Here is a 12,569-nt window from a genome sequence, read left to right as displayed (position 1 = left end):
GTTTGACTATAGTGTGTGTCTCAGTGTGGATATGAGTTCATCTTACCTGAAGTCTACTGAGCTTCTTGGATATTTGTATTCATGAAGTGAAAGTGTAGGTCACTCAGTCCTGTACAACTTTTTGCAACCCCACGGACAGTAGCCCACTACGCCTCTGTCCATGGGATTATCCAGGCAAGGATACTGGAGTGGGTTGCCATTCTCTTCTTCAGGGGATCTTCCTGACCCAGGGATCGAACCCAGTCTCCCACCCTGCGGGCAGATTCTTTACAGTGTGAGCCACCATGTCTCTGATCAAACTGAGGAGATTTTAGTCATTCTTTCTTTCCTTTTCTCTCTTTTCCTTCTGGGACTCCAACAATGTCCATGTTGGTCCACTTGATGGTTTCCCACATGTCCCTTGGGCTCTGTTCATTTTTCTTTGACTTTTTTTCTGTTTCAGGGGCTCCATAATTTCCATTGTCCTATCCTCAAGCTTGCCGATTCTTTATTTTCCTTGGTCAAATCTGTTTTTGTATTCCTCTAGTTAATTTTTCATTTCAGTTGTAGTTTTACACTCTCAATTTTCTTTCTGGATCCTTCTTTGGTTTTCTCTCTTTATTGATATTTCCATTTTATCCATACATTACTGTCTTGACTTTCTCCATATCTCCCTAAAGTTCTCTGAGCATTTTTAAGACAGTTGTTTTAAAGTATTTATTTAGTATACCTGCCACCAGGTCTTTTTCAGGGACAGTTTTTGTTTAATTTTTTCCTCTGAATGGGTCATACTATCCTATTTCTTTGTGTGCCTTGTGATTTTTTTGTTGAACACTGGACATTTGAATCTAATAATGTGGTAACTCTGGAAATCAGATTCTCCCCTGTCCCCAAGGTTTGCTGTTTTTATTGTTTTGGGTTACCATTATTATTATTTTTTTTAATTTTTTAATCATTATAGGCTATCTGTGTGCCAAATATTAGCCTGAAGTGTAAACTTAAAGTCTTCTCAGGTCTTTTCGAATCCTTCCCTAGTCACGCAAAATCACTGTCTTAATTTTCCTCCTATATGGTTTTGGTTCCTAGTCTCTAATGTCTGGTTTCCAAAAAAAGGAAAAAGAAAAATTAAAGAGGAGGGGTAAGAACCTGCAGCAATGGAGGAGGTATACAACCCTGGCTGCTTACTTCTTTGTCTGCACCTCTGTGATAAGAATCAGCAATCAGTGATCAGAGCACTGACCCCTGACTGATATTTAGAGGACAGTGCCCTTTTGGCCCACCCCAATTCCTGCCAATTGTGTGCAACCTGCTCTAGTCATACAGTATAGCTGCTTGCACTGTGGTAGGAGTGAGAGATGGGCAGCTGCTACTGTGCTAAGAGCTAAAATTGACCAAACTTAACCACCTGACCTGCCTCTTGAGAAATCTATATGCAGGTCAGGAAGCAAGAGTTAGAACTGGACATGGAACAACAGACTGGTTCTAAATAGGAAAAGGAATACGTCAAGGCTGTATATTGTCACCCTGCTTATTTAACTTATATGCAGAGTACATCATGAGAAATGCTGGGCTGGAAGAAACACAAGCTGGAATCAAGATTGCTGGGAGAAATATCAATAACCTCAGACATGCAGATGACACCACCCTTATGGCAGAAAGTGAAGAGGAGCTAAAAAGCCTCTTGACGAAAGTGAAAAAGGAGAGTGAAAAAGTTCAGAAAACAAAGATCATGGCATCCGGTCCCATCACTTCATGGGAAATAGATGGGGAAACAGTGGAAACAGTGTCAGACTTTATTTTTTTGGGCTCCAAAATCACTGCAGATGGTGACTGCAGCCAGGAAATTAAAAGACGCTTACTCCTTGGAAGGAAAGTTATGACCAACCTCGATAGTATATTGAAGAGCAGAGACATTACTTTGCCAACAAAGGTCCGTCTAGTCAAGGCTATGGTTTTTCCTGTGGTCATGTATGGATGTGAGAGTTGGACTGTGAAGAAGGCTGAGCACCAAAGAATTGATGAGTTTGAACTGTGCTGCTGGAGAAGACTCTTGAGAGTCCCTTGGACTGCAAGGAGATCCAACCAGTGCACTGTGAAGGAGATCAGCCCTGGGATTTCTTTGGAAGGAATGATGCTAAAGCTGAAACTCCAGTACTTTGGCCACCTCATGCAAAGAGTTGACTCATTGGAAAAGACTCTGATGCTGGGAGGGATTGGGGGCAGGAGGAGAAGGGGACGACAGAGGATGAGATGGCTGGATGGCATCACCGACTCAATGGACTTGAGTCTGAGTGAACTCTGGGAGATGGTGATGGACAGGGAGGCCTGGCGTGCTGCGATTCATGGGGTCACAAGAGTCGGACACGATTGAGCGACTGAACTGAACTGAACCACAATTTACTTTCCAACTCTTCCCCTGTAAGCTGAAAGCCTCTGACAGATTTCAGAGTTCCAAAATAGCTACACCAGACAGATTCTACCAGTGCAACTGTTGTCCAGGTAAGGAAGCAGATTCTTGGTGCTCTTCCCAGAGTTCTCCTCCTAATCAGGACAGTTTTGAAGAGTACAGTACTGGTCATTTTATTACTTAAAATTAGAACACAAATGTGACTAAAAAGTGATTGGAGGCCTATCTGCTACCTGAGTGTGACAAATCATGGGCCCCGATCAAGGTTTCACCCTATAAAAAAGCCAAAATGGAGGCCACAACTTGCTTTTATTTTTGGCCTCAGCATGCGGGATCTTAGTTCCCTGACCAGGGATTGAACTCATGTCCTCTGCAGTGGTAGGGCAGAGTCTTAACCACTAGACCACCAGGGAAGTCCCAGAGGCCACCTTTTGAATAAACCCCTGGACCAAACACTCATAATCACAGAACCAAATCTTAAACTGTCCTAATTTGCTCAAAATGCTGACTGTGGTCTTAAATAAGATTTAAGTTTCCTTCATGTCAGAGTGACTATACAGCTTCTGAGACAATTAGCTACACACAAGGTAAACAGTGCTACTACCCTAGAGAGAATATAATCACAATAAAAAAAAATAGTCCTTAATTCACATTTTATAAACCAAGCATTACCTGCTGAGAGCCAAACTTTTAACCACTTTGGGTGTGAAGTCTCCCAGTTCATGAACAGTTTGTTTCTTCCTCAATAAAATATTCCTATCAGGAAAGCTCTCTTAATTTTCTTTTAACAATGCAAAGGGTGAAAAACAAAATCCCCAAAGAGGTGACCCAAGCAAGTGGTGATGGAAAAGAATGAAGCTGTTTTAGAAATGCATCCTGCTGAAGTTGGTCCTTTAAAAACAATATCTATATATGTGTGTTTCTTAGGCATAATGAAACCAGCTACTGGAAAAAACAGCTAAAAATTTTTGGTGAGGAGGACTCAGTGATAGAGAATGGTGGGACAGGAACTGTCATTTTTTTTGTTATATGAGAACTATTTCGATTAAAAATATATATAATTATTGGGCTTCCTTGGTGGTCCTCTGGTTAAGGATCTGCCTTGCAATACAGGGGACCCGGGTTCAATCTCTGGTCTAGGAAGATGCCACATGCTGAGGAGCAACTAAGTCGGTGAGCCACGACTCTGAGCCTAGAAGCTGTACTCCATAATGAGAAGCCACCACAATGCGAAGCCCGCCCACCACAACAAAGACCCAGCACAGTCAAAAAATCAAATAGATAAATAAAGGTCTTTAAAAAACATAATTATGAAGAAATATTTTTAAAGACTAACTGAAATCATACATGAGACTGAATATCCCAGAAAATGTTTGCCTCAGTTACGCTCCCCTGAGGATCAGTCACCTCTGACTGCCCACAGCAGTGGCCCCAGAAGTGCTGGAGCCCAGGCCCAGCTCTTTGAAACTATGGCTGAAATGGTGCTAAAAAACCTTTTCTTTTTGTTCTCTTCAGAACAAGTGAAACAGAGGGAATTTGCAAACAGATTCTCCATGTCTTAGTAACAGAAAAGTGACTGAAGAGATATAAATATGGCACATGCACACATGTGCATGTTGATACACACACACACACACACACACACACACACACACACACACACACTAAAAGTCCAGAAAAATGGCCTGGCTTGCAAAGACAGATTCTGATCCTTTCAGGCTACTCTGGCCCCAAGGTTGGCAGGCGGGCTCCCGCACCGGTTTGGAGATGGCCCCTCGGGCTCCTGGCACTGCTTCTCTCTCTCTAGCTCAGCAGGGCCCCACCGGGAGGCCAGATACGGCCCACTGTGCAGCTAGCCTCCTAGATAACACATAAGCCACTCTAACTCCCGCTCATGTCACTGAGGGCTCTCCCACTCAGTTTTCTTTCCACTTGGTGACCTGACTTCTTCTCCCAGCTATGAGGTCCAGCTATCGCTGATGAGCTCACCTGTAGAAAAGGCACTGCCCACCTGAAGTGAGTGACCTGCTACTCCGCATACGATGATACCTTTACTAGTAAAAGCAAGGGTTACCACCTAGTCCCTGTATTGCCTGTGTGTTTCTGTAATGACAGCTATTAATTTCTTAACAGTGAAATGTAACTGAATTTTCTTTTTTGGGGGGTGGGGGGAGCAAGAGATATCACCAAATATGGCCAAAGTTTGAAACCAGAATTTAAAATACTGAAATAAAAGAACAGCTGGAACTCTACATAGTGATAAAGAGTTCTAAATAAGCAAGTCCACAAAAGTAAAGGTTGACAGAGGAAAGCACTAAAATCAAAGCACAAACCTCTTCTTTTCTCCATAATCAAAGTGACTGTCCTCTACAAGTTCAGTCCTATTGATAAGACAACTGGTGGGGCCACGGAGGTTGAACCTAACTTGGAAACTACCAGCTGAAAAGCTTTAGTCGACAACAGTTTAACTGCTGCACAACTGACAGATTAACATTAACTCTGACTGCATCAAATTGAGACTGTCTTTTTAAAAAACAGGTACCATAATAATAAAATCTAAAAGAACAAATCTACTAGTTGTAAGTCCTGATAACAGAAACTAAAGAACTAGCTGGGTTTCCTCGAATGAAAAGAGCACAAGGAAATCGACAGCGCAAATGAGGCCCACCAGACCACAAAGACCCAGGACCTGAGCTGAGCTGACCTGAGCCAATCCCAACCTCTCACCCCAGGGCAGTAGCCCCTTTCTGTACCTCAGTTCTCCCGGAGGAGGCCTACTTACTGAAGATTTCCCCACTTCTGAACATATAGAAGTTAAAAAGAAAAGGATAAAAAAAGCTTAGATGACACGGTCCAGCTCAACAATCCAAGTCAGGCCCACGCTGTGGGAAACACACTGCTATACCCCGGTCACCCCCGTCTTCCCCATGACTTTCCGCAGGGGCCCAGAGGGCAGAGTGCAGAGTGCAACCACTGCTGCTCACTCCTTCAAAGGAAAAACCAACTTCCTGTGAGATTGGAACCAATCTCACCCTCACTCACTCGCTCTCTCAGACACTGTGGATGGTAGTGATGTTCTTTGAAGCTGTGCTTCAAAGGCCTTGGCCCAGGACTCAAGTACAATACCTCTGTCCTCATGAAAGAAACAATTTTTCACATCCTTTCTCAATGTTTGAGGAGCCATTTAAAACTCTGTGAACAATTATAAGAAGTTGTATATTGGTCAAGGATGTACAGAAAATACTCAGGTGCCCAGGAAAGGGCGCTGTGAGCCAGGAACGTGACACCAAGTAAGCCACAAATACTCGGACTCCTTATTCTGTAGAAGTCATGACCCAGGTCGCTGGTGGAATTCCTAAGTTAGGCACGGCAGCCTGTTCTGCAAGGCTTTTGTTACATTATAGGCTAGAATAATAATAATAATTACAGCGTTTAAGATGAAGAGTTGTCTCTTTGGTGCCACGTGAAAATCCGGGCTGCCTGATGGATAAAGGAGGCAAAGAGAAGAACAAGGAGCAGATGCGAGAGGAGCCTGCTCCGGGAAGGTGGCAGCAGCATGTGCGGATCAATCTCCGGGGCCTGTAGCCCAGGGACTCCCAGACCGGCCCTGCCCACCCCGCTGGCCCCGGCATGAAGCAGTGCTGGCTCAAAGTAGAGGTGGGAATCCAGGAGTCCAGCCGGACGCCCTTTCTCGCCTCCCTGCCTCTGCTCCCACCGTCCCCAGCTCTGTCATGTCTGGAAGCCTGGCCTCCTCCTGCACCTGGTTTTCAGCGCAGTTAAAGCACTTCATTCTTTGTAAAGCCTGTCCTTACCCCTCCCTTGGATGCCTGGCCACATTAAGCCACTGTCTCCAGAGGCCCCAGGGTGCTTCCTGAACCTCTTTTACAAAGCTTGTGTTATTTTCTAGTTTCTTATTAAAGCGCTTGTCTCTTCCAAAAACCTGCTTGTCTCTTGGAAGCCGAGCCCTGACTCGTGCCCGTTCAGCCAGCACACTATAGGCGCTCAGTAAGTGGTGGAAGATGGATGACGACGGGTGGGTGAAGAGGAGATAGAGCACAGCACCCCGAGGCAGGGAAAGTTCTGAGATGCAAAGATCTAATCGCTCTCTGCCTACATGCAGGGAAAGGGCAGGAAAGGGACAACAAGGACAAACAGAGCTGCCCTCGCAGGTCCCCACCTCCAGTGATGGCACAGACACAGGAGCTTCTAGGATCTTTACCCAGGGATGCCAACAGCTCATAGTTCATCCGCATCACGTCTCTGTACAGCTCCTTCTGCCGCTTGTCTAGCGTGCCCCACTCCTCCCGGGTGAAATACACTGCCACATCCTCAAACACCACCGGGAGCTCCTCCAACAGCCCCTCCTCAGAAGGATCCTGCAACAAAGAGTAGCAGGCACTCAGTACTCCTCTCACGTTGGACACCCAGCATGATGCTCCGGGGATCCTGCTCACAGCCTGTTTCTCCTGGGAAGCCTGCCGAGAGGCCCAGACGCTCTCTGAGGAATTCAGCTATCCACCTAAAGTCAAAGGAGCAAACGTGTGTGGCCCAGAGTCGGTAGGTAACAACTACACAAACCTCACCATGATCCTAGAAGGAAGAGAAGACCCTTCCTCTTCTCTCTGGGAAGGAAAGGGCAGGGCACTGAGGAAGAGGGTCTCGCAGAGCCTCGTGGCTGCACCCATCCTCAAGAGCACCTTCTACTTATCCACCGTTGCACAGGTGGCCGCTGCCTCTGAGCCGCTGCTGAGGTTCCCCATCGGGATGGAAAGAACAGTAAAACAACAAGTAAAGATGCTCCTGTTCAGTGACTAGGTTAACACACACTTTACTGCTAAAGGAACTCAGGCTATAAAAGGTTAGATCTGTTTATCATCTTCTAATCCTAAACACTGAAGGAACATGAAGGGAAATGAGCTTTGTCCCTTTTCTGGATTCCATAAAAATCCGAACTTACTAACTTTACCTACGATGTTAGGAATAAGGAACGTCTGAGCTCTTCTCAACAGAATGCTAGAAGGGGCTGCTCAAAATGACTTGTAGTAAAACCCCGCTTATATGGGTTGGGCGGAGTTGAGAAAGGGAGATGGATCTGTTTACTCAGAGACTTCAATTAACACAGCTTCCTTGCAGGGCAATTTTCCAAAGAATCAGAAACTAAACCTGCTGCATTTGATAAAACAGGCCTGAGGTGAGAAGTGGAGTCTGGAGGTCTCAGGAGTGCAGCAGGTTGGAAGGAGAGCCCTGGGCTGGCGGCCAGGGGCTCGGGGGGAGGGCAGCACCACCAGCGCCCTTGTTCTCTGGCTACATCTTTGCTCTTGCCCAACAAGCTGAGTTTAACTATGCTTGCTCCACCCCCTCAGTGCAGCATTTAAAAAACATTACACAAAGTCTGAAGAAACATGAGTCCAAAGTTAAAGCTGAAACATATCTTTTACATTGATTATTTAAGAGCTCTGTGGCTGTTACGTGGTTGTGGGTTATTTCTGGAGTTCTGTGTCATTTTAGATTCTGGATAAAGATGGCTTTTCTGAATGTAGCTGTTCTGTTTATGTCAGAAGTTAGAGTATTTGGCCCCATTAATATGTTTTGTTATCTGCCAAAAGGAGATAATAGTAGTAGGGCTGTTGTGGCCAATAAAGGAGCTGATACATGTAGAGCACTTAAAATAAGACCTGGCACAGCTGAAGCATGGCAGCTTATGGTAACATGATAATGTTAGCAGCAGCTATGGCTAATGGAATTGTTCCACCATCATCGTGCAATATACATTGTTGTCAGCATGGAATCCTCCCCCTTGACCCATCATTATAAACATATTACCTGGCCACAGGGTTCAGCAGAGTCATTACATAAAATGTTATCATCTGAGGAACTGTGGATGTCATCAATGATTTCTGTTTGCCTAAAATCAGGGATGCAGTCCAGGTACAATGCAGGAATTGCTCCATTCCCTCCAGGGTCCCCCAGGGCAGCTCTTGAGCTGGGCAGGAGTTGGGCCACATTATCACAGGCTCCCAGAGGCCCTGGGGAGTAAAATATGGGACAATCTGCAGGGAAGAAGGGCCCCTGGCTGGCCAGTATATCACCAGACACCTCCTGGGTGCTCTGGAAACGGGCTGCCCAGAGGGGGTCCCGTGCCGCCAAGGCCTTGACACAGAACACGTGGGCCTTGCTCTTGGCGTGGTATTTGAGAGTCTCCACCTTGAATGGTCCGGTATAACCTTCTATTAATCTTGACCGCTTGTCCCTGACAGATGGGTATTCCCGGCAAGCAGAGCAAAACAGAGCTGTCTGCTCCTCATTCATGACCAACCACGGGAACTGCGCAAACCACGACTTCTGGATGGATCGGGGTTTGGAGGGTTTGCTGCCTCTTCCTGCATAGTCTCCCTGGAGGCTGCCTCTCTCTGAGCTGAAGTAGGACAGACAGGCTTCCTTCTGAGGAGGCAGGTAGAGTCCAGCTTCTCTGGATGGGCGCTGCATGTCCATTTCCTCCATGAAGCCCATCTTGGTTTTTCCTTTAGAGAAAAGAGACAGATGGAATTTTCTCTGAAATCCTACAGGTTGAGTCACTGCAATTCAGATGTGCTCAGATCTACCTTCTGTGAAAGCTGGAACCACAGGCACAAAGTGACCCACTGTGTCCGTGTTCTCTTCTCTCCAGCCCTCAGCCCCCAGGCCCACTTTGCCTAACCCCAAAGAAACAAATGGACTTTAAGAAAAAGTTCCTTTTTTTCCTAATGTAAAGGACAGATACACCTGGCCAGAAAGAGAGCTCTACAATTTGAGCTGTGCAGCCTAAGACAGTGGCACAGCCTTCAGGAGAGCAGACTTATTTACTAGAGACTGAACACTGAACTCAGAGAATGTAGGGTTAAAGAGGTAACTGAAGCAAACACCACTACTCCACACTTGGCAGGAATCCCCCTCTTTGGTACCCCTGCCAGACAGGCATCTGCACTTGGCTCACGTATCTTCAGAGTGAGAGAACGCACCCCCGCCCCACTACTGGGCAGACAATTTTGGCCCCCAGAGAGTTCTCCTTGAGCTGCATCCATCTTGGAGCACCTTCCCCCTGGGAGGGCTACTTCAACCCTCTCACACCACATCCCTTCTGAGAGGTGAACACTCCCAGGACCTCACTAAGAATTTTCTTCTCTAAGCTAAACCAGAAGTTTCTTTATTCACGCCTTAGTTGAAATGCAGCTTAGACACCTCTAACTGCTCTCATGCACCAAGTTCAGATCCCCAGCAGTCAAGGACTTGACAGTATTTGCTCCAGGCCACTGGACCACGAAATGGTCCATTATGAACCCCGGAAGCACAAATCTACTAATAGACTCAATAGGTCCAAAGTTAAGAGCCAAACACAGCAAACACAAACCAAAACAAGTCAGTGTCTGTGAAGTCTAGCGCTCTGTGTGGTCCATCTGAGACAGGCCACAAGGGGAGAGCAATCTTCCCTGATTCCATTCCTGGAGGAAGTAGCTCCACCTCCCCTTTCTCCAGCAGGAGGGGCTGGGTTAATGCTGTCTCTTACACGGTGACAGATGCCATCTGGCCTGGCTCTGGCCAAGCCAGTTCCTGAAGAGGACAGGCTTATCCAAGGAGGACAGCAAACATCAATCCCCAGGAGTTAGCAGCTCCGTTCCTTCACCCGTTCACTCCACATTCAAGTACTGAGCAACTGCTTGCCAGGCATCTTTCCTGGCATCGGGACTATGGTGGTAAATGAGACTGAGGCATGTCTTCACGGAACTTAGACTATATCGTTACACAGAAACATCTACCCTCAGGTAGAAATGCACTACAGGGAGATGAGAGTGCGGAGAACGAGGTGTGCATGCCTTAGATCAAGTGACTGCTGGGGGAGGAGCAGCGTTCATGTGTAACTGGTGCACAAGGAGAAGCAGGGGACGAGGCCAGAGGCCTGGAGCCCAGCTTCCTGCTCCCTCCTCCCGGGACAGGGCTACTCTCACCTGGGTTGGGGCTCAAGTGACTCCTCTGACCTTGGACACTGGCGAGGCATGGCTCTGGCCCTCGCTCAAATTTATAGAACAGCTCCGGGCTGGCAATAGTTGGTCCTGAGTCAGGAACAGAGAAAAGCACTATGAGGTCGAATCCAGGTCACACAGGTTAAAAAGGTTATGGAAACTATTGGTTCAGAACAGAAGCTCAAACTCAAATGCTGAGCGGACCAGACAATAATCTGAGGAAACCAAGTGCAGGGTGGGGAGGAGGGGGAAGCAGGGGAGGCTGCGGATCTGAGCCCAGGTGTGGGCAGCTGCTCAGATTCAGCAGAGGCCATCAGTTAAATGCAGGGTCAGCAAAGCCAGACCATCCCAGTTTTCAAGAGAAGCCAGAAATCATATTTCTATGCGTTCCTCTCCATGGCTAAACACTGACAACTAATTGAAGTATTTTTTTAAATATATAATTTTGTTGATTTACTTTTGGCTGTGCTAGGTTTTCTTTGCTGCATGGGCTTTCTTTTTAGTTGCAGAGAGCAGGGGCTACTGTTGAGTTAATGGTGTGTAGGCTTCTCGTGGCAGGGGCCTCTCTTGCTGCGGAGCACAGGCTCTAGGGTGGGTGGGCTTTGGGAGTTGCTGTTTCTGGGCTCTAGAGCGCAGACTGAACGCTTGTGGTGCATGGGCTTAGTTGCTCTGAGGTATGTGGAATCTTCCTGGATCAGTGATCAAATCTGTGCCTGCTGCATTGGCAGGCGGTTTCTTTACCACTGAGCCACCAGGAAAGCCCCTTATTTAAGCATTTTAAAGAAGTCAAACCAAAAAAAAAAAGAAAGAGAAAAAAGGTGTAGGCCAAATCTGGCCCAGCACTATTTTGCAACTTCTCATTTAAAAGAATCATCAGTTTTCAAACTTTTTAGTAGACACAAAGAACACAACCCCTCCATCCAAAGAGAGCTGAGACTGTTGCCCCCATAAGCCTTAGACAAGGGCCAAAATGAAAAGAAGTAAAGGCATGATGACGGCCATCAGACTGAAATCAGAAGAATATATATGCACATGCTGCTACTGCTACTGCTAAGTCGCTTCAGTCGTGTCCAACTCTGTGCGACCCCACAGACTCCGCCGTCCCTGGGATTCTCCAGGCAGGAACACTGGAGTGGGTATATATGCACACAGACACAACCAACTACAATCACCTCTGTCCATGGTACCGGAAGTCTATCCACAGAGGCAGAGAAAGGACATTCAGAAAATAAAAAAGATGAAAACTATCTACTTGGGCACAAACTTTTAAGTTGTTTCATTTCATTAAACCACTACAACAAGCCTGTGAAAAAGGAAAGCTTGTGAAGAAAGACACCAAGTCTCGACAAGGCTAATGGCCAGGCCTTGTGGCAGAACTGGCACTGAGACCAGATTTCCACACTGCAGATCTGAGGCTTCTTCCACCGCTGCCCACCGCCTCCAGTGTCCTCTGGGCACTGAAACAAAACCCACCTTCCAGCAGCAAGCTCCACAGGTGGGGCTTCCCCTGCCCCCAGCGCCCTGGGATATGCTGAGGCACCCAGGTCTAGCCCACCCAATTCCCCCACTTCTCTTGGCCAGTTTAAGTGGAGAAGAGAAAGAGCGATGTGTGAACCCACAGGCAGTTAAGCCAGATAGAGGATAAACAGTGTCAAGATGCTGGGGGATACATGATCGGATTCCAGACAATTCTCAAGCACGTCACAGTCAGACATGGTTGGGAATGCTGTGGGGAAGTGAACAGGAGCCATACCCAGGGGTGCCACCAGCTTGTCAGAACCACAGATGTCCTTCTGTTGCTGACTCAGCAGCACCCACTCCTCCTCAAGCAAGTACACCGTGATGTCGTCAAACGTCACAGGAGCCTGGAAGGAAAAATGACACCAGGTAAGCACCAACTTCCTCCTTAGTCTTCCACGGCTGTGTTCACAATCGCCTGAGGGCACCCTGGGAACAGAGGTGGGACCTCCTGGGATTTACTCTGGAAACAGATCAGACTGGAGGAGGGGGCACCATCAGTCTACACACAGGAGTGCACCTCATCGCTCTCTCCCACTGAGCGCAAGTCACAGAGGGAAAGAGACCCCCTTCTTCTAGGGAGGGCCACACCCTGAAACCAAAGTGCTGTAACGAAGGCTGACTCTGGACTCTCACAATCCTCTCCCTGCATGCTCCGCACCTGCTGT

The 12,569-nt window shown here is 47.1% G+C and overlaps 1 protein-coding gene across 1 annotated transcript in view; it reads right to left on the bottom strand.

The window, feature by feature from the left end:
• LOC128046350 (zinc finger protein 862-like) overlaps positions 1–12,569 on the bottom strand; it is a 30,115-nt gene that overhangs the window by 9,231 nt on the left and 8,315 nt on the right. The window contains exons 2-5 of the mRNA XM_052638431.1: positions 12,137–12,248; positions 10,369–10,473; positions 8,210–8,907; positions 6,606–6,762 (exon numbers count right to left, since the gene is read on the bottom strand). Of these exons, the coding sequence (XP_052494391.1) occupies positions 6,606–6,762; positions 8,210–8,907; positions 10,369–10,473; positions 12,137–12,248 (1,072 nt within the window). The remainder of the gene's footprint in view (positions 1–6,605; positions 6,763–8,209; positions 8,908–10,368; positions 10,474–12,136; positions 12,249–12,569) is intronic.

This window comes from Budorcas taxicolor, chromosome 4, assembly GCF_023091745.1.
Source record: "Budorcas taxicolor isolate Tak-1 chromosome 4, Takin1.1, whole genome shotgun sequence".
NCBI classification, from domain to species: Eukaryota; Metazoa; Chordata; class Mammalia; order Artiodactyla; family Bovidae; genus Budorcas; species Budorcas taxicolor.
This window is presented reverse-complemented; position numbering and strand designations above follow the sequence as displayed.